The 20,743-nt window shown below is 56.3% G+C and overlaps 1 protein-coding gene and 1 long non-coding RNA gene across 22 annotated transcripts in view; both read left to right on the top strand.

Annotated features, from left to right (window-relative positions):
- Nucleotides 1-4,744, top strand: part of LOC116555462 — a 6,121-nt gene extending 1,377 nt beyond the window's left edge. Inside the window, exon 2 of the long non-coding RNA XR_004270540.1 lies at nt 2,911-4,744. This is a non-coding gene — a long non-coding RNA (uncharacterized LOC116555462). The remainder of the gene's footprint in view (nt 1-2,910) is intronic.
- KIFC3 (kinesin family member C3) overlaps nt 1-20,262 on the top strand; it is a 104,236-nt gene extending 83,974 nt beyond the window's left edge. For 14 of the 21 annotated variants that reach the window (XM_032284021.1, XM_032284016.1, XM_032284019.1 and 11 more), the window contains 16 exons: nt 7,106-7,171; nt 7,701-7,844; nt 7,949-8,188; nt 8,670-8,843; nt 9,415-9,562; nt 9,645-9,775; nt 12,034-12,145; nt 13,401-13,582; nt 14,618-14,722; nt 16,287-16,417; nt 16,958-17,081; nt 17,323-17,452; nt 17,534-17,763; nt 18,076-18,210; nt 18,651-18,759; nt 19,550-20,262. In XM_032284021.1, coding sequence (XP_032139912.1) covers nt 7,106-7,171; nt 7,701-7,844; nt 7,949-8,188; nt 8,670-8,843; nt 9,415-9,562; nt 9,645-9,775; nt 12,034-12,145; nt 13,401-13,582; nt 14,618-14,722; nt 16,287-16,417; nt 16,958-17,081; nt 17,323-17,452; nt 17,534-17,763; nt 18,076-18,210; nt 18,651-18,759; nt 19,550-19,575 — 2,187 coding nt within the window. In that variant the 3' untranslated portion in view covers nt 19,576-20,262. Of the gene's footprint in view, nt 1-7,105; nt 7,172-7,700; nt 7,845-7,948; nt 8,189-8,669; nt 8,844-9,414; nt 9,563-9,644; nt 9,776-12,033; nt 12,146-13,400; nt 13,583-14,617; nt 14,723-16,286; nt 16,418-16,957; nt 17,145-17,322; nt 17,453-17,533; nt 17,764-18,075; nt 18,211-18,650; nt 18,760-19,304; nt 19,334-19,549 lie in introns of those variants that run through there. The other 7 variants (XM_032284017.1, XM_032284027.1, XM_032284026.1 and 4 more) reach the window with 2 other exon arrangements.
- The last annotated feature ends 481 nt before the right edge of the window (nt 20,263-20,743 follow it).

Genomic DNA, 20,743 nt, shown 5'->3' with positions numbered 1-20,743 from the left:
ATCAGCACTTGTTTTTTGTTTTCTTTCTTTCTTTTCTTTTTTTTTTTTAAGATTGGGTTTTTTCTTTTTTTTAGCGAGTGAAGTCTGGAGCAGAATTTTCTTTTTAGGGCTGAATAATATTTTTTTGTATGGCCATGCCGCATTTTGTTTGTTTTGTTCTTCCATTCATCCATCCATGGGTTGCTTCCACCTTTTGGCTGCTGTGAATAATGCCGCTGTAAACTTGAGTGTACAAATATCTCTTTGCGTCCCTCCTTTAAACTCTTTTGGGTGTATACCCAGAAATGGAATTGCTGGATCATATGATAGTTCTATTTTTAATTTTTTCAGGAACCATCATACTGTTTTCCATAGTGGCCGCAGCATTTTACACTCCTACCAACAGTGCCCAAGGGTTTAATTTCTCCATATCCTCATCAGCACTTGTTTTTTGTTTTCTTTCTTTCTTTTCTTTTTTTTTTTAAAGATGGGGTTTCACCATGTTGGTCAGGTTGGTCTTGAACTCCCGACCTCAGGTGATCCACCCACCCTGGCCTCCAAAGTGCCTGGATTACAGGCGTGAGCCACCACGCCTGGCCCTTTTGTTTTCTTTACTTGTAGAGATGAGGTCTCACTACGTGGCCCAGGCTAGAGTGTAGTGGCTATTCATGGTTGTGTCTCACTGCAGCCTCTGAACGCCTGGCCTCAGGCAATCTTTGTGCCTCAGCCTCCTGGAGTAGCTGGGACTTGCTCCTGCTTGTTTTTATTTTCACATTGTGGTTCTGATTTGCATTTCTCTAATGACTAGTGTATCTCATTGTGGTTCTGATTTGCATTTCCCTAATGACTAGTGATATATATCTTTTCATGTGTGTTTTAGCTGTTAGTGTGTCTTCTTTGGATAAATTTCTATTCAAGTTATTTGCTCATTCTTTAATTGGATATTTTGCTGTTGAGTGGTAGTTCTTTATATATCCAGGATAATAACTCCTTATTAGTGAAAAAACTTTCCAGTATTTTCCATGTGTTACCTTTTTACTCTGTTGATAGTGTCCTTTGTTATACAAAGTTTTTAATTTTGATGAAGTCCGACTTATCTTTTTCTTTTATTACCTCTTCTTTTGGTGTTATATCCAGGAAGCCATTGCCAAATTTAATGTCATGACATTTTCTCCTATATTTTCTTCCAAGAGTTTTATAGTTTCAGCTGTCGCATTTAGGTCTCTGGGGTTTTTTGTTTTGACACAGGATCTAGCTCTGTTGCCCAGGCTGCAGTGTGGTGATATGGTCCAGGCTCACTGTGGCTCAAGTGATCCTCCAAACTCAGCCTCCCTAGTAGCTGGGACCACAGGCGTGTGCCACCATGCCCAGCTAATTTCGTTTACTTGTGGTAGAGACAGGGTCTCCCTATGTTGCCTTGGGGTCTTGAACTCCTGGGCTCAAGCAGTCCTCCTGCGTTGGCCTCCCAAAGTGTTGGGATTACACCACGCCTAGCCCTCTTTGATCTATTTTGAGTTAATTTTTGTATATGGCATAAGGTAAGGATCCAACTCCATTCTTTTGCCTGTGGATATCCAGTTTTCTCAGCAACATTTCTTGAAAAGATTATCCTTTGCCCCATTAAATGGTCCTGGCAACCTTGTCAAAAATCATTTGGCCATGTGAGGGTTTATTTCTGGACTGTGTGTTCCATTGTATTCCATTCCATTGGTCTTTATGTCTGTTTAAATGCAATACCACATTTTGATTGCTGTAGCTTTTTTTTTTTCTTTTTTCGAGATGGAATCTCACCCTGCCACCCAGGCTGGAGTGCAGTGGCGCAATCTCAGCTCAATGAAACCTCCACCTCTCGGGTTCAAGTGATTCTCCTGCCTCAGTCTCCTGAGTAGCTGGGATTACAGGCACCTGCCACCAGACCTGGTTAATTTTCATATTTTTAGTAGAGATTGGGTTTTACCATGTTGGTCAGGCTGGTCTTGAATTCCTGACGTTAGGTGATCTGCCTGCCTTGGCTTCCCAAAGTGCTGGGATTGCAGGTGTGAGCCACCACACCCAGCTGATTGCTGTAGCTTTTCAGTGAATTTTGAAATCAGGAAGTGTGAGACCTTCAGTCCTTCAAGGCTGTTCTGGCTATATGGTGTCCCTTGACATGGATCTTTCCATTTCTCCTGCAAATGCCATTGGGATTTTGTTAGGCATCGCACTGAATCTGTAGATCACTTTGGGTAGTATCGACACCTTAATGTTAAGTCTGCTAATCCATGAACATGGACTGTCTTTCCATTTACTGGTGTCATCTTTCATTTCTTTCAGCAATATTTTGTAGTTTCTAGCATACAATATTTAACCTTTGTTTATTCCCCAGTACCTTATTCTTTTTGCTGCTATTGTAAACGGAATTATTTTCTTAATTTCCTTTTTGGGTTGTTTATTGTTAGTTGTAGAAATGCAGCCGATTTTTTTTTTGGTGTTGATTTTATATCCTTCAACTTTGAATTTGTTAGTTCTAATTGCCTTGCTTTTAAAATCAAATTAATTCCAACATTTAAATCTTAAATTCACATAAAACTCTGGACTTCCTTTTTGTCACAAAATATTGAAAGATGTGGCAGCACCTCTGTGCTGACATTCCCACACGGCACTTGCTGCTGGAGGGTGAGTGGCAGTTTCTGCCTTTGGTGGAGGTGAGCATCCTTTAGCACACTCCAGCCTACTGCCCCTTCTGCCTCTGCTTGCCAACCTCATCCACAAGCCCCGCTCTGGCTGGCCCCTCATGCATTCAGCATTCTTCCTACATGTACATACTGAACACCTACTGCGTACCAGGCACTGGGAGTACAGTGCTGAACACAACAGACAAAAATCCCGGCCTTCACAGATCTTTCATTCGCATATATCGTCTCATTTAATCCCGGAGACAGCCTTGATGAGGTAGCGTCATTATACAAATAAGGAAAGCAACAGACAGAGAGAACTTAAGAGGCATGTCCAAGGTTACCCAGCAGGTAAGGGAGTGTCTGGATTAGAACCTGGACAGCCTGGCTTGAGAATTTGAATTGTTAGCTGCTGTTACTGCCCATCAGTGGCAGAAGGACCCAGAGGTGAAGACGTGGCAACAGAGGCAGGGTGGCATGGACAGGGGACACACAGGCCTGGCGGGTGGTCACAGAGCCAGGATCAGGCCTTCTGCGGGTTCCACAGGGCGTCCACCTGCTGGCCTCTGCACTGAGTTCCCTTGAGGTCATCTGGATCCCAGGCCCTCTGGCCTTCCCAGCTCAACAACTTTGGCCTGGGAGAGCCCTCTTTTCCTCAGCTGACAGCTGATGATCGTTGGCTGGGCTTGGTGGGAGGTAAGGAGGTAACCAGCAGTTTTCTTTCTGCGATGGTGAGAGGCCGCCTTAGGAGCAGACAGCTGAGAAAACACAGACCTGGGCTGGCCGGCCCCACCCTCAGCTGAGCCTGCCCTGTGTAAATGCAGGTGTTGTCAAGTCAGCAGACAGGCCTAGCTCCCTTTTCCCGTGAGGCCCCCTGCACCAGGCCCGTGACTCAGTTGCTCTGGCTGATGAGGAGCTTGGGCCTGGGAAAGGTGTCCCACAGTCCCAGCCTGGTCCGTCCTCAGCCCTGGATTGATGTCCACACTGCCCTGGGACCGTCTCAGCGCCCTGGTGGGGAGCCTGCTTTCTCCTCTGTCCTATCTCTTGGGCTCAGGCATGTGGCTCCTGCCCCTTTGGGGCTACTTCAAGTATGTATCAGGCCCCTGCTGTGTGCTGGCCCCAGGCTGGCACTCGGGACCCTCCTCGGTTGGGCGTAGAGACACAGACGGCCCTCACTGGCTGGGAGCCAAGGTGAGTGTGTGAAGGGCCCTTGGTCTCCCCCGCGGAAGGCTCTACCCTCTGGCCCTGCCCGCTCTTGGCTCTCACTCCTACCGGGCCATCTCCCTTCCCTTTTCCTCAGGTGCCTCCGTTTCTCTCTGACTTCTTGCCCGGTTTCCCCAGCTCTGAGAGATTGCCTGCCTTCAAGTGCAGGAGAAAGCGGGCATCTCCCCACAAACTCGACCCCCAGCCCCCAGTAGAGCTGGCCAGCCACCTGCCACAGAGCAGACCTCTGGTGCCTTGGCCAGCGTGCTCGTGGTGCCAGTCCGCTGTCTCAGCCACGTTCCCCTGCTCCGCTGCCCACAACAGGCCTGAGATGACCTACTGTCGGACATCTCTGAACAGAGGGGCTTTCTACAGGCCCTCCCTCACCATCCCCCATGCTCCCGAGCCTGCCCCTGCTGCAGTCACCTCCTTCTGGGTGCCCCTCTGAGATTCCAGACAGAGCTCAGGAGCCCCCAGGTTCCCATTGTGATGCAAGAACAGAACAGGACCCTGGGCTGCAGGCAGGTGGCCTGTCAGTATCCCTCCTCCCACCCTCAGCAAACACTGGCACACCCCCCTCTCCCTGCATCGGGGTCTGAGTGCCTGGCAGTGGCGGCAGTGGAGATGATCAAGGTCAGCTCACCCAGCCCCGTGCTGAGGCAACAGCCCATCTGGGGAGGGAAGCAGGGTGGGAGGAGACGCCAACCTTTTGAAAAGGAAGTTGATTCACTTATGTCAGGGCAGGGAAAGTAGGAATACATACTCTTCGAAATGTAACAATTACTGACCGGGCACAGTGGCTCACACCTGTAATCCTCGCACTTTGGGAGGCTGAGGTGGGGAAGATTGCTTGAGGCCAGGAATTCAAGGCCAGCCTGGGTAATATGGCAAGACCCGGTTTATACATTTAAAAAGAAATTATTTGGGCGTGGTAGCATATGCCTGTAGTCCCAGCCACTCGGGAGGTGGAAGTGGGAGGACGGCTTGAGTCCAGGAGGTCTAGGCTGCAGTGAGCCTAGATCGTGCCACTGCATTCCGGCCTGGGTGACAGAGCGAGACCCTGTCTCAAAAAAAAATTACTGAAAAATATGAAGATTTTGTCAACTATAATTCCACAGTCCAGAGACCCCCACTTTTAGTACTGTACACTCAATTGTTTTTCAGGTTTTTCTTTGACTTAATATGTTGATGAGCCCTTAAAACTCCTGATAAACGTGAATGCAATGAGGACCTAACAGTCTATGTAACGTATATTCACATTGTAATTCACCTGCCCACTCCTCTAATACCGGGTATTCAGGGTATTCTCAATTTGAGGACTAAAGCAGAAAGGCTGCCTCATGCAAACTGTCCCTGCTGGCACCTGGGGCCGAAGGACTTGAGCTGTCCTCTCATTGGGCACTGAGCGGGCAGGGAAGTGGCATGAGCTCTGCCTCTCTGCCTGACCTGTGGCCCAGCGTGTTGCTAGGAAGGAATGTGCTTGTGCAGGTGGTGGCAGAGCTGACCTACTGGGGCCTGGCCCTTGAGTCACCTGCTTGTCCCCCAGGAGGCCTGGCTGGGCCCCCAGCCTTTCAGCTGGGTGTTGCGTCTTGGAATCCCCCTGCCTCACCGCGAGCAGGCAATGCCAGCTCTCCGGACTTTTCCTCAAAGATGGGGGTGGATCCCTTGGCTCACTTCCTCCCTGACCTCAGAGCTGGCCTGGATGCTGTGGGTCAGCCGCTCTCCCTAGCCCTGGGAGACACGGACCTCCGAGGCCAAACGCTACCTTGTTTGATGACACAGACTTGTTTGATGACATCTCAACCATGTAAAGTAGAGAGATTTTACACACACACCCCCCCAAAATCCAAATGTCTGGCCTGTCTTCACTATGGCTGATGCTTGCTGCTGGCTGTGCTAAGGGAGCAGACCCTAAGCCTCTTTTTGTGTGTGTGTATGTGACAGCCTCACTCTGTCACCCTGGAGTGCAGTGGTGCTGTCATAGCTTACTGCAGCTTCATATTCCTGGGCTCAGGTGATCCTCCCACCTAAGCCTCTAGATTACACTTGGGATTATAGGCGGGCACCGGCACACTTGGCTGAGTTTTGAAACTTTTTTGAGAGATGGGGTCTCGCGATGTTGCCCAGGCCGGCCTAGGCATCTCTTAAAAGATGAGAAGTTTGGCAATGCTGGGTGTGCGTTCCCACCTCCCGTGGTCCAAGGGGAGCACATGGTGGCTGCCTTCTTAAGGGATTCTTGGGGGCCCAGCCTTGCACAGCCCCTACCTGCCTTACCTGGCTGTCCCCTGTAGTCAGTGGACGTTAACCCAGCTGAACCCAGCTGCGTTAACCTCCTAAACCACCACGTAGTAATCTGGCTCTTAGCGCACGTTTCCCGAGCGAGGGGTGCTTACCGTGAGACGTTCTGCAAGAAAAGTCTAAACAGGCCCTTATGGAAGCTGGAGCCAAAGTCGGTGTCTGCAGATTGTTTCCCGAGGAGAGGTTCCTGGGGCTGGGCTGATGTGAGACCAGGGTCGGGGGCCTTGGAGGGGATGGCCAGCTGGAGGACAGCTCCAGGAAAGGGCTGCCCCCTGAGATCTGCCCTCATAGGACCATGACAGTGTCCCCTCCTCTGGGGTCCAGATAAGCCACGTAGCCATGGCTTCCTCATGGGGCACTCACCCCCTTCTCCCTTTAACAGCTGTGGCCGCCACAGCTCTCCTGCACAGTGGTGGGAGCAGGATAGATACAGGATCCAAGTGTGCCCTGGGCACTGGCAGCCCCATCTCTACAGGCCAACTTGCCAGAGACCACCCCAAGTGGAAAATTCTGGGGGCTGGGCCAGGGTGGGTCCAGGGCTGGGAGGGCCTGGAGTATGTACAATCTGGGGCCCCTTTAAGGAGGGAAAACATAAAGTTACATATACACAGGCAGGTACAGGTTTCGGGAGAGGCTCTGTCGGGAGGGGTCCCGAGGGTGGGCTGCTGCTCGGTAGGCCCGGGTGGCATCGGGGCGGCCTTGGTTGCACTTGCTCTGTGGGCTTTCCCGGAGAGCCGGGGCTGGCTTTGTCCTGTGGAGGGAGAGGGTGCTGGAGGCTGTCAGCACCAGCCCAGGTTTCTGTCACCTGAGGTCCCAGGTGTGACGGGATGCTTGAACACAGTGGGACCTAAGCCCACAGCCTTCGAAGAAGCCACAGCCACGTCAGTCATCCCTGCTGCTGGGCAGGAGGCCTGGGTGTGGGCTGCAGCTGAGGACCGAGGCTCACCTCGCTCCCGACTTTGTGCCCACAGGTGGAACACCTGAAGGAGAAGCTCATTAGCCAGGCCCAGGAAGTGAGCCGACTGCGATCCGAGCTGGTGAGGCCACAGGGCTGTCCTGGGCAGCGCAGGGGCTGGCCCGGCCCAGTGTAGATGGGCCCTGCTGGGGGCAGGGGTGCAACCCTCTCTCTCCGGAGCCTGCACTTCCCACTCTGTCTCAGAAACACACCAGGAGCGCTTAGCCCCACCTCCTAGGGCCCTCAGAGGCCTCGAGGCTCCAAGGGGTGGGAGCTTCCTTCTCTGTTGCTGACGGGAAGCAGGAGTGTGAACCATGGTATAAATATGCCTCTCCTTGTGACTTTCTCACTCAGAATAGGATGGGGGCAGCAGGGAGAGCAGGCCCCAGGTTGCCACCCTTTGGACTCGGCCCTCCACTGTCTTTTCCTTGGTTTCTCTCTTGAGCTCACTCCCTCCTCTCCGTCCCTTGCCGTTTTCTTTCTCTCCTTCCCTCTGCCTTTCTCCACACCTGTCCTCTCTCTCCTGCCTTTGTGCCATCTCCACTGGCCCCTCTTCTTTCCCCACCCTCTGCCCTTGCCACATGCGCCCCCTGGGCCCTGGCTCTCTGCAGGGGGGTACCGACTTGGAGAAGCACCGGGACCTGCTGATGGTGGAGAATGAGCGACTGAGGCAGGAGATGCGGCGCTGCGAGGCCGAGCTGCAGGAGCTTCGTGCAAAGCCACCGGGCCCCTGCCCGGGCTGTGAGCACAGCCAGGTGAGCAGAATGGCCGAGGCCCCCATGCTGGTCCTGGAGGGCCACCCGGCTCCTCACCGTGAGCCTGTCCCTCGCACTCACCCAGTGCCTCCCAATGGCTGCAGGAGAGCGCCCAGCTCCGTGACAAGCTGTCCCAGCTGCAGCTGGAGATGGCGGAAAGCAAAGGCATGCTGTCAGAGCTGAACCTGGAGGTGCAGCAGAAGACCGACCGACTAGCCGAGGTGGAGCTGCGGCTCAAGGACTGCCTGGCTGAGAAGGCGCAGGAGGAGGAGCGGCTCAGCCGGCGCCTGCGTGACAGCCACGAGACCATCGCCAGCCTGCGGGCCCAGTCCCCACCTGTAAAGGTGAGCCCTGGCCCACCTGATCTGTGCCTCTGCCCAAGGCCCCTGGTGGCCAGCCCATAAGAGGGGCTTGTCCTGGTGAATAGGTAGGTGCGAGCGGGTGGAGGATCATTCCTGTTCTGTGCTTGGTCCTGCCCCATCTCCTTTTTGCTATCCAGGGCCAGGCACTGAGTAGGCGTCCAGCAGCTGAGGTGCCAGGCACAGATGCAGCACAGCCCCTGGATTCTGCCCTCACCTTTGCCTTTCTGGTTTGTCCCAGGATGGGGCCAGCCAGGCTCACAGTAGCCTCTTGTTAAGATGAGAAGGTTCCAGGAGACCCTGCAGCTTTCTGGAAAGCCAGGACCTCAAGGCTCCTCTAGGTTTTCCCGCATTTCTGAGTGGGATGTTCCTGAGGGTTCCTTCCCCTGGCCAGCTGTGTCTCAGGGTCTGGAGTGAGGTCTGGTGCCCACTGAGCTCCATGCACCATTCCTCCCTTGCCCCGCAGTATGTCATCAAGACAGTGGAGGTGGAGTCGCCCAAGACCAAGCAGGCCCTCAGCGAGTCCCAGGCCCGGAACCAGCACCTGCAGGAGCAGGTGGCCATGCAGAGGCAGGTGCTGAAGGAGATGGAGCAGCAGCTGCAGAGCTCGCACCAGCTGACCGCGCGGCTCCGGGCACAGGTAGGCAGGCCGCATGGGGATCACACCTGGCCAGGAAGCCAGGCAGGCCCTGAGCCAATGCATTGGTTAAACATTTGGCAACCCGCAGATGTGGGGTCCAGTCCCCCCTCTCCCTGATGGCCATGGGATCCGGGGTGAGTTTTGTCCGGAGACCATTTCCTCATCTCTTACAACACTTTCTGGTCTCAGAGCCCACTGTGCAGTGGGGACTCAGGAACGTGATCCCAAGAAGGTTTTTGCCAAGGGCTCAGCACACAGGCTGTGCTCAGTAAGCTCTACAGTGGCACCCGTCGCTGTCATCACAGAGGTCCTCTCCTACCTTCCTGAGGGCACGTGGCTTGGGCACCTGCCGTGTGGTCAGCACTGGGTTGGTGCCGGGGCGAGTGCACAGAGCTCACAGCCCTATGGGGGAGGGAGAGAAGGCCGGCCCACTCCTCTGCTGTGTGTGTGTGTGCACACATGTGTTCACATGCATGGGAAGTGAGCAGTGGGGCTTCTTTCTCAGTATGGCCCCTGCCTCTCTCCCTCCCGCACCCCGAGTTACTGATCCTTTTCCTGGTGTGGCTGCCAGATTGCCATGTACGAGTCAGAGCTGGAACGGGCGCATGGGCAGATGCTGGAGGAGATGCAGTCCCTGGAGGAGGACAAGAACCGGGCCATCGAGGAGGCCTTCGCCAGAGCCCAGGTGGAGATGAAGGCTGTGCATGAGAATCTGGCAGGTGAGCTAGCCAGCTGGGCCCTGTCTGCCCCACGCCACAGCCCCTCATCCCCTCCAGCCTCACATCCTGAGTGTCCCCACAGGCGTTCGGACCAACCTGTTGACACTGCAGCCGGCTCTGCGGACCCTCACCAATGACTACAACGGGCTCAAGCGGCAGGTGCGCGGCTTCCCGCTGCTGCTGCAGGAGGCACTCAGGAGTGTCAAGGCCGAGGTGAGTAAGGGGGCAGCGGGTGGGAGGGTGAGGGCTGAGGGGTGCACTGGGAGAGGCACAACATCCACCCAGGGCTTCCCTCCGAAGCACAGACAAAGCCCCTCAGACAGCAGCCTCACCTCACCCACCATGACACTTGCTGCTACCCTTAGAGACCCTGTTTGAAAGTAGACTGCTCAGGGCAAGTATTCAGGTATTTGTCTATGATTCTTTTTTTTTTGGAGACGGAGTCTTGCTCTGTCACCCAGGCTGGAGTGCAGAGGCATGATCTCGGCTCACTGCAACCTCCGCCTCCCGGGTTCAAGCGATTCTCCTGCCTCAGTCTCCCAAGCAGCTGGGACTATAGGCGCGCACCACCATGCCCAGCTAATTTGTTTGTATTTTTAGTAGAGACGGGGTTTCGCCACATTGGCTAGCCTGCTCTCAAACTCCTGACTTCGTGATCCACCCGCCTCGGCCTCCCAAAGTGCTGGGATTACAAGGGTGAGCTACTGTGCCCGGCCTTTACTATGACTCTTTAAACCAAACGTTACAGTTAACTTCATATTTCAAACATGCAGGTGAGGCAAGGTGGCTCACACCTGTAATCCCAGCACTTTGGGAGGCTGAGGCGAACAGATCACGAGGTCAGGAGTTTGAGACCAGCCTGCCCAACATGGCAAAACTCTGTCTGTACTGAAAATATAAAAATTAGCTAGGCATGGTGGCAGGTGCCTGTAATCCCAGCAACTCGGGAGGCTGAGGCAGGAGAATCACTTGAACCCAGGAGGCAGAGGTTGCAGTGAGCCAAGATTATGTCACTGCACTACAGCCTGAGTGAGAGAGCGAGACTCTTATCTCAAAAAAAAAAAAAAAAATATATTACATACATTTTTTTTTTTTTTTGAGACAGAGTCTTACTCTATCACCAGGCTGGAGTACAGTGGCACGATCCCAGCTCACTCTAACTTCCGTTTTCTGGTTTCAAGCAATTCTCCTGCCTCAGCCTCCCTAGTAGCTGGGACTACAGGTGCACACCACCACGCCCGGCTAATTTTTTGTACTTTTAGTAGAGACGGGGTTTCACCATGTTGGCCAGGATGGTCTCAATCTCTTGACCTCATGATCCGCCTGCATCGGCCTCCCAAAGTGCTGGGATTACAGTGTAAGCCACTGCGCCCAGCTACGTACATATTTTTTAAAAGAATATTTATTAGAGACATGGTTCATTATGTTTCCCAGGCTGGTCTTGAACTCCACAACACCCAGCCCCTACACAGCATATTCATTGTATTAGGTATTGTAAGTAACCTGGAGATGATTTAAAATACATGGGAGGGGCTGGGTACAGTGGCTCATGCCTGTAATCTCAACATTTTGGGAGGCTGAGGCAGGAGGAACACTTGAGCCCAGGAGTTCAAGACCAGCCAGGGCAACATAGTGAGACCCCCATCTCTACAAAAAATATTTAAAAACTAGCTGAGTGCGGTGGCTTGCACCTATAGTCCCAGCCACTCAGGAGGCTAAGGTAGGAGGATTGCATGAGCCAAGATCATGCCACTCACAGTGAGTTTCCACCATGTCCATGGACCTGTGATTACACTCCAGCCTGGGCAATAGAGCAAGACTCTGTCTCAAAAAAAAAGTATAAGGGAGGATGTGTGTAGGTTACAGGCAAACACGGTATCATTTTATATCAGGGGCTTGAGCATCTGCGGATTCTGATATCCTGGGGTGGGGGTGGTCATGGAACCAGTCCTCCACGGTTACCAAGGATGACTGTATACACTTCCCTTCTACCCCAGAAAGGGGATGTGTGATTTGCATAGTGTGACACTGTATGTGTGATTTCGCATCTTTTTTCCCCTGTGAAATGTAACTGGGAGATCTTTACAGATTTATGAGTTAGAGGGTATTATCCCTGTCTTCCCCATGAGAAAACTGAGGCTTAAAGACATTGAGCCAGTGGTCTCAGGTCCCCAGCTACTCAGGGGCAGAGCTGGAATTTGAATCCGGCTGAATCACATCATCAAGCGCTACAGCAGCCTCGAGCTGTCAGCTTAGCCTCTCTGGGGCTCAGTTTCTTCATCTGTAAAATGGGGATGGAAGCAGTACCTACCCAGAGGGGTGATTGGGACCATCTGATATGTGACAGTGGGTGTCAGGTTCTCAGCTAGGGGTGGGAGGCGGTGAGCCCTCCTCACAGGTGGGCAGTTGAGCCAGCAAGGCTTCTGGAGCCAGCCCCCTGATGGCGGTGTGCACCCCCATTCCCCCACCAGATAGGCCAGGCCATCGAGGAGGTCAACAGCAACAACCAGGAGCTGCTGCGCAAGTACCGGCGCGAGCTGCAGCTGCGCAAGAAATGCCACAATGAGCTCGTGCGGCTGAAAGGTGACGGGGGAGGGCTGGGGGTGGGTGCCGGCCTCGGGGTCCTTGACCTGGCTTGGCAGTCATGCTTGGAGCCCACCCCACCACTTAGGCACTATTCTGATCCTATCTCTGTAGATAAGGAAATGGAGGCACAGAGAAGGCAGGGAACTTGCTCAAAGCCACATGGCTAGTAAATGTTCTGCCTTGGATTTGAACTTGGGTCTGTCCAGCTCAGAAGCCTCAGCCCCAATGTCCGAGCAGGTGACTCCCCAGGCCCTGGGTGGCCAAGGGGTGTGGTATTGCAGCCCTGGGTTAGGGACGGCTAGAATGCTACTTGTTCTGACCTGGGGCCTGGTGAAGCTTGAGACTCCACCATTCGCTGCGTGGAGCTCTAGCGCACCTGCTCTGAGCCAGGGGCCATTCCAGCCCGAGGCTACAGTCAAGGCGACGGTCACAGCCCCACAGACTGCTTCCCCATGCTCACTTTAGTGTGAGAATGGACAATGATGATTAATTGTCAGGAACCCCAACCCTGCCCGCTTCCAGGGCTGAGACAGGCTCCTGGGTATGCGACAGTCACGTATGTTGAGAGGCTTCCCAGAGAAGGCAAAGTTAGACTGAGACCTGGACTGTGAGAGCTGGAATGGATAGGCGAAGCGGGAGGGCAGGTGGATCATGCTGCTGGTGGGGGGCGTTTCCTCTTCATTCCAGGAGCACAGGGATCCCAACGAAGGCTGGAAGTAGATGGTGGCATGACTAGCTCGGGCCACCAGATACCCCTGTGGCTGCCACATTATCTGGGCCCTCAGATACTCTGCCAGTCATCACCTGCTGCCTAGGCCTCTATGCCCATCTGATTCCCAAGCCCTGTCCTGCCATTCAGGACAAGGCTCTTTGCTCTTTGGGGCCCAAGCCCCTTATTGTCTAGAGGAAGAAACTGAAGACCAGGGAGAAAAAGAGAGTGTCTGTTCTGGCATCTCACCCTGACTGGGCGCAGTGCCTGAGCCCCACAACTGACTTTTCCACCCCATCCCCAAGGCAGAGTGCCACCCCTGTCACCTGGTCTGTTCAGGAAGAAAATGTACTAAGTGAATTCATACTATAGTGTGAGTGACTGATAACAGCTTTGTGAGCTTCCTTCCTCTAGGGGACTGTGCTTAAAAGTTGGGGGACTCCTAGGCTAATGAGTCTGCCTGGGACAGACCAGTGGACCAGAGTGGAGACTGGTCTTGACACGGCCTGGGCCCATCTCTCCATCTATCCCCAACCAACGCAGGGAACATCCGAGTGATTGCTCGTGTCCGGCCAGTCACCAAAGAGGATGGGGAAGGGCCTGAGGCCACCAATGCTGTGACTTTCGATGCCGACGATGATTCCATTATCCACCTGCTGCACAAGGGCAAGCCTGTGTCCTTTGAGCTGGACAAGGTCTTCTCCCCACATGCCTCGCAGCAGGACGTGAGTGTAGCCCCATGAGGGAAAGGGAAAGCAGTGGAGGGAGGGAAAGATGGACTCACATGGAGGGAGAGGGGCTGGGCAGGAAGAAGTGCAAGAGTGGGGGATGTAGAAATACAAAGTGGGGAGCCAGGGTCTGGCTCCTTCCTTTGGAGGACAGAAGCGGGGGGAAGTTAAGACTGAAGGCCTTGGAAGCCTGCTTAGGAAGGAGACGGCCCAACTCTTCCCATGGCTGTGGTTCCTCCCATCCACATGGCCCCTTCTACTGTGTGGCCCTATGTACTCTCAAGGCCCCTCCTACCATCACAGCCCATCCCACCCTCATGGCTGTGGCTCCTCCCATCTGCATGGCCCTTCCCACCCCTCCTACCTTGTGCCCCTCCCATGCTCCCACCATATGGCCTCACCTACCTTCAGGCCCCTCCCACCATCACAGCCCCTCCCCCTCTCATGCCTGCGACTGCCCACCCACATGGCCTCATCCATCTTCATGACCCTGCCCATCTCCATGCAGGAGTACCCTCCTGTATCAGTCCCCTGGGCCTTCCTAGGGATTCCCCCTAAGCCCCCCGGCTTAGGTATAAGAACCATGTGTTCTCAGCGTCCACTCTTCCCTTATCTGCCCAGGCCAACCTGCCATGCCTGTGCCCTCCTGTGCCCATGTCTGGTTCTACCTTTACCCCAATTCTCTGATGGCTGGCAGGCAGGCCCAGGCCAGAGAGGCACCAGGCATGTGCTGGCCTCTGCCTTCTTTGTGCTGCGCACTCTTTGAGAGAGGGAGCAGGAGGAGCTGGCGGAAGGGCAGCAGGCGCTGGCCTGTCTTCTTCCCTGTAATCTTTGGGCGTCCCGGTTGCCCACTGATGTCTAACATGTGACTCATGAGTCACGAATCATTGAGCTGAGTGACTGCAGTAACACATGCTGTGGTATTGCTGAAGGACAGCATTGTTGGGGAGGTGGCTGGACTTGCAGCTGGTGGGGGGCCCTGGTCCCCCCGGCCCTGGAAGTCCCCCAGCCTCCTTCCCACCACCCTCCCAGGTGTTCCAGGAGGTACAGGCCCTGATCACCTCTTGCATCGATGGTTTCAATGTCTGCATTTTCGCGTATGGCCAGACAGGGGCCGGCAAGACGTACACAATGGAGGTAGGTGCCTGCCCGACGGGATGGTTCACAGTGAAGTGTGAAGGGAATGCAGGCTCCCTCATTGGTCTTGGGGTTTTGTGCAATGTGTGTTTTGCCTCATTTGGTCCTCACAACCCAGAAGCAGAGCCCTGAGGCACCAGGCCTGAAGAGGGGACCCCCTGGCCCAAGCACACCTTCGATGGGTCCAGCAGGACTGGGGGAGCCCGGCTCTTGCCAGGCCACACCTTTCTCTCCCAGGTGTAGTGGAGCAGGTGGCCGGCCAGGGAGGGGGGTGTTGAGACTAGGAAGGGGCTTGACTGTGGGTAGAGGGCAGTGGAAAGCTAGCCCTGGCTCTTGAGGGGTGCAGTGGGATTCCCCAGGTCGGGAGGATACCAGGTGCCCGGTGTCTGGACAGGGGTAAGGGCTGGGTGGGCCTGCTGGGTGGGGGCCTGCCGTGGCGGCCCTCCATTTCCCATCTGGACTCTGCTGTTCCCTCGATTCTGGGACTGGTGAGACTCATTAGTGGGGGTAGGCCAGGCCAGGCGGGAGGAGGAAGGGGGTGTGTGCAGCGCCAGGCTCCCAGTTGTGCTTTGGAGTTGCTTAGAGTTGAGGTGATCCCCGGGAACATCAGAGCGCCTGTCCTCAGGCATGTCTGCTGGGGCCTGAAGCATATCAGGCACTGTGCCAGGCACGGCTGTGAACCAAACAGTCCCTGGCCCCACAGGACCAACCCGGCTGTGGGGAGACAGCAGGGTCCACACAAATCAGTGAGTGTCCTGTCAGGCCAGGGAGAAAAATAAAGCCAGGGATGTGGAACTGACAAGGGGGAAGGGACAGGGTGTTTGGGGGTGCTGGGCAAAGGAACAGCCTCCCTGAGGAGGGGAGCATCTTGGGAGCAGCCTCCCTGAGGGAGATGACTGAGCCGGCCGAGGGGCAAACAGGAGCACCTGGGGCAGAGGGAGCTGCAGGGTCAAGGCCAAGAGGCCCGAGCACACCAGCCACACCTGAGGCCTGGCCAGGAGGCCCCTGCGGCAGGAATACAGAGCGGGTGGGAGGTGCTGTCAGAGGAGGGGCGAGGGTCAGACTCAGACTCCCAGGGCCTTGAGGGCCCAGGTGGGGACTCCAGGTTTCCTTCTAGAAAGGCCAGCCCACCCCTCCCGCCCCAGGACCCTGTGCCTCCTTTCCATCACCCACAGAACCCAGGTCACAGCCTCCCTGAGACTGAGCCCCTTTCTGGGCAGTGGTGGGGTCATTCATTTCTAGTGCCCCTTCCAGGTGGCCCTGCAGGGCCAGGCGTGTACCTGTCCCTCAGCTGCCCTGTGTGGTCTGGCCAGGCCCCTCACCCCAGCACTGTACCCTAAGTCTCAGGGCAGTCCTGGCAGGGTGATCCCATTTTAATGGTGGGGAAATAGAGGCACAGTAGCCTGCAGCTGGCAGAGGGCATTTTGGGGGACAGTGGCATGTAGGTAGGTTTGGGCAAGGAGACTTGCCTGTGGGGGGTAGCCAAGGGGCTTGGGGGACAGATGCCACACGAGCATCTTCGGGGACAGGCCTGGCTCACTGGGGCCTTTCCTTCTGCCCCCAGGGGACCCCCGAGAACCCAGGTATCAACCAGCGGGCCCTGCAGCTGCTCTTCTCCGAGGTGCAGGAGAAGGCATCCGACTGGGAGTACACCATCACCGTCAGCGCCGCTGAGATCTACAACGAGGTCCTCAGGTGGGAGCCCCAGCATGAGGGGAGCAGGCCTCAGGGGCAGCTTTGGGGTCCTCAGGTGTCATGGTGCTGGAGTAACGGGAGATAGGAAGTGGGGTCTTCATGAAGGGAGTGCAGGGACCAGATGAGGCTGTCAAGGGACCTAGCTGCAAGTTGTGACTCTGCCCAGGGGGTCGGGTGGTCCTGGGGGGAGGAGAGGTGCTCTCTGAGCCTGCCCCAGCCCAGACCCAAGCAATCCTTGCTGTCCTTCCTGTGGGCTGCAGCAGGTGGCCATGAGTGGGAGTGGACAGCTGGGGGCCCCCGCCCGCAGGGGCTCATTGCATTGCGGAGGCAGGAGCAGCGCCATCCACAGGCCTTCTGGGCAACAGTGAGGTCTCCACCTGTTCAGCTGAGTGCGGGGAAGGAGCTGGAGGAGATGTGCTCAGCTGATGGTTGAAGAAGGCTTCGTGGGTTGGGGGAACATTCCTGACTGGGGGTCTGGGGGCAGTACAAGCAGCAGCCGGAAATGGGAGGAGGGGGTGACTGTCTCACCTGCCCCTCCAGGGACCTGCTGGGGAAAGAGCCTCAGGAAAAATTGGAGATCCGGCTGTGCCCAGACGGCAGTGGACAGCTGTATGTGCCAGGGCTGACTGAGTTCCAGGTGCAGAGCGTGGACGACATCAACAAGGTGTGGAGGAGGGGGCCCCTGGCCACAGCCACGCTTCTCTAGAGGACAGAACTGGGTTTGAATGTCGGCTCTGCTGTGTCCTAAGCATGTACCCTCGGGCAAGTGCCCATGCCTCTCTGAGCCTGTTTCCTCGTCTAAACTGCGGGGGTTGGTGCCACTCCTCTGGGGTGCTCGGGGCTAGGTGACTCTGAGGACCACATTCTCAACGCCGTGCCTCACCCTCCTGCTCCCCATCCCCCAGGTGTTTGAGTTTGGCCACACCAACCGCACGACGGAGTTCACCAACCTGAACGAGCACAGCTCCCGCTCGCACGCACTGCTCATCGTGACGGTGCGAGGCGTGGACTGCAGCACGGGCCTCCGCACTACGGGTGAGGGGGCGGGCAGCCGGGCCTGAGGCGCCATGCCCCCAGGGCAGGGCAGGCCTGATCTGCTTGGTGCCTTCCCTGCAGGGAAGCTGAACCTGGTGGACTTGGCTGGTTCCGAGCGCGTGGGCAAGTCCGGGGCCGAGGGCAGCCGTCTGCGGGAGGCGCAGCACATCAACAAGTCACTGTCGGCTCTGGGGGACGTCATTGCTGCTCTGCGCTCCCGCCAGGGCCACGTGCCCTTCCGCAACTCCAAGCTCACTTACCTGCTGCAGGATTCGCTTAGTGGTGACAGCAAGACCCTCATGGTGGTACAGGTGAGGGCCTTGGGTTAGGGTGGGGCAGTCCCTAGTGTGTAGGTGCTTGGCTAGCAAGCAAGGCACCCCAGGCTGTGCAGAGGGACCCTTGTCTCAGCAGCTCCAGAGTCAGCAACAGCCCCCCCTGCCCCAGACCTGGCCACACACACCTGGTGTAACTCCCAGTCCCTCCTTTCCACCTTTGACCACGCCACCTCTGCCACCTTGCCTGCCCTCCCACCCCGTCCCTCGGTCCTCTCCAGGAGGCCTTCCGACATCTCCAGCTGCCCCTCCAGCTGGCCCAGGTAGGCAGTGAGCTCTTGTGTCCTCTAGGTGTCCCCGGTGGAGAAGAACACCAGCGAGACACTTTATTCCCTCAAGTTTGCTGAGCGGGTGCGCTCTGTGGAGCTGGGGCCTGGGCTACGCAGGGCAGAGCTTGGGTCCTGGTCAAGCCAGGAGCATCTAGAGGTACGGGGACTGCCAGAGACCTGGCTCAGGTAGCCCTGGGTCAGAGACTTTGGATCATGGCAGGAGCAGGGAGCTGGGCGGGAACATCCTGAAGCAGCGGGGCGGGGGGAGGGGGGGGAAGCTGCTGGAGGTGAGTGGAACCCATAGCCAGAAGCCTCTTCAGTGCAGGTATTTATTCTCGGCCTCCAGGGCTCCTGTGGGGTGACCAGCTGGCCATGGGGGTGGCACACAGTAGGTGCTAAGTGGTAACTAGTTGACTTCTTTACATGTATTATCTCATTTAATTCTTGCCATAACGTGAGGCTGGGGCACAAGCATCATGGAGATGAGGAAGCTGTGTTCGGAGGTTAGGAGGCAGGGCAGGGGAGTAGAGAGAAGCACAGTGGGGTTGGGGCCAGGGCAGCCGTGGCCCCCATCCTCCCGCCCTTCCCTGTCCGCAGTGGGAGCCAGCTTGTCAGATGCCACAGCCCTCGGCACGGGCCCACTCAGCACCCAGCTCCGGGACCAGTAGTCGCCCTGGCTCCATCCGGAGGAAGCTGCAGCCCTCGGGTGAGTCTGGAGGGAGTGGCAGGGTGGGAGGGGGAGTCTCTCCCAAGATTATAGTCACCAGGCTGCCTTTACCTGATGGGCTTTTTTTCTCCTTTCCTTTTAAAAAAGTTCGTATGACTTTTCCAGAACCTGTTTTATAACCTCCTGTGCCCCCTAGGGAGGAGTCAGGGCGGACCATGCTGTGTCCGTTCTGCAGGTGGGAAACAGTCTGTGGGGAGGAGGCAGTGTAAGAAGACCCCAGCCTCCCAGCTCAGGGTGCTGCCTCTACCCAGGACCCTGCTCCCTAGGGGTGGGCTGCGAGCCTGTGCAGTAAGCCCCCTCCCTGCCCCAGGGGTGGAAAAGGCAGGCCTTGCCTGCATCCCTGGTGAGGAGTGAGCCTGCCCCAGGACCCAGACCCAGGACACAGGGCTCCAGCCCCTGTTTAGCCCAGGTCATGGGAGGGACTGGACCCATCCTTGGGTCCAAAGGGTTAGCAGCAGCAGGGTCCTGTGAGGTCCTGGCCTGAGGCAAGCCCACCAGTGAGACGCCTGTCGCTTTGATTTCAGCCTGACGGCTGGGGCTGCAGAGTCTCTAGGTGAGTGTGGGGCCAGTGGCCCAGGGCTGCCCGCCCACCTGCCCGTCGTGGGTTGCAGGGCTGTGCTGGGACGTTCTGCTGCTCAGGGCTGGGTCTAGTCTCCGCTGTCGCTTGTCTGTGCGCTTCTGCTGGGTTCCCTCCTGCTCTCAGCGGCACCTGCCGTGGGCTGCCAGTGGGCAAGTGGACAAGAGGCTGATGATTCTGGTGCCCCTGCAGGGAGGTCGCGGCCGCTGCCTGTGTGATGGAGGTGCCCACCCCATTGGGCCTGGAGCTGGGCCTGAGGCCTCGCTGGCCTGTTCCTGCTGCAGCACCAGGACCCTGGAGGTGGAGGCAAGCGGAGGCTCCTCTTCTGCCCCATCTCCCCTCAGAGATGAGAAACATGCTCAGAAAGAAATGGTGTCTCTCGGCTGTGGCTCTGAGCACAAACTGCATGGGTGGAAAGGCAGGGGTGGCTGCTCTTCCTGGCAGGCCTGGGCCGTCAGCAAGCTGGGCCCGTGAGGAGGGCAGGAATGTGAAGGAGGGTGAGCCTCTCACCTTGCCAGGGGCGGACAAGGGTCCCCCAGGCTGCCCCGGCTCCTCAGCTTGCAGGGCTGGCCAGCCCCCTCCTTGGCAGGTGGGTGAGGAGCCTCCGGCAGGCCCAGGAACCATGGAGACTGTGGTGTGTTGGTGGCACCAAGGGCAGCCCTGCCCGCCCTTCTCCTCCAAGGAGGGGTCCCGCAGCTACAGAGTGACAGAGGCACACGGTGTCCTGCCACGGGGCCGTGCCGTAGTTATGGCTGGCAGAGGCAGCTGGCGGGTGGGGGATTCTGCTGCTCCCTTACCTGCCTGGCTCACTGGCCTCTTGAATTTTCTTCCCTCTGAAATCCTATTTAAGAACTTTTGGAAGCTTTGCCATTTTTACTTATTAAAATAAAAGCCTTTTTACACAAGTGTGGTCTGAAAGAGTTAGTCTGTGAGCCCCTCTTGGTCTGATCAGAGGAATGGGGACACTGGCAGTTCCTGTGGACTTGCCTGCTGGCTGTCACCCCACAGCGACTCAGGATCTGTCCTGTAGGTCAGTTAGGGATACACGTCCTTAACGACTCACTCAGGGGAGCCCGTGCTGTCCCATCCTGGGTCACTTTTTCTGTTGTTTGTGGTCACAGGCAGTGCCTAAAGTGTGCCCACAATAACTGACCGAGCTCCCTGCGGGGGCATCCCTCCCTGTGACTGATGGGAAGGAAATGAAGGCTGGAGAGAGCTTAAAGGCTCATTAAAGCCTTGCTTAAACCATGCTGGGCTTCCTGGTCACTGCTGGGTGCTGCCCACTGCCTGCCCTGTGTCCACCCTCTGCCCTGGCCTTTTCCTCTTCAGTGAACCAGCCAGAGGTCCACATCACCTTCCTCCAGTGCCGAGAGGACCCTGACCACC

The sequence above is a fragment of the Sapajus apella genome, unplaced genomic scaffold, assembly GCF_009761245.1.
Source record: "Sapajus apella isolate SASKATOON/1434 unplaced genomic scaffold, GSC_monkey_1.0 scaffold15, whole genome shotgun sequence".
Classification (NCBI taxonomy): Eukaryota; Metazoa; Chordata; class Mammalia; order Primates; family Cebidae; genus Sapajus; species Sapajus apella.
Note: the sequence above shows the minus strand (reverse complement) of the source record. Positions and strands in the feature narration are given on the sequence as shown.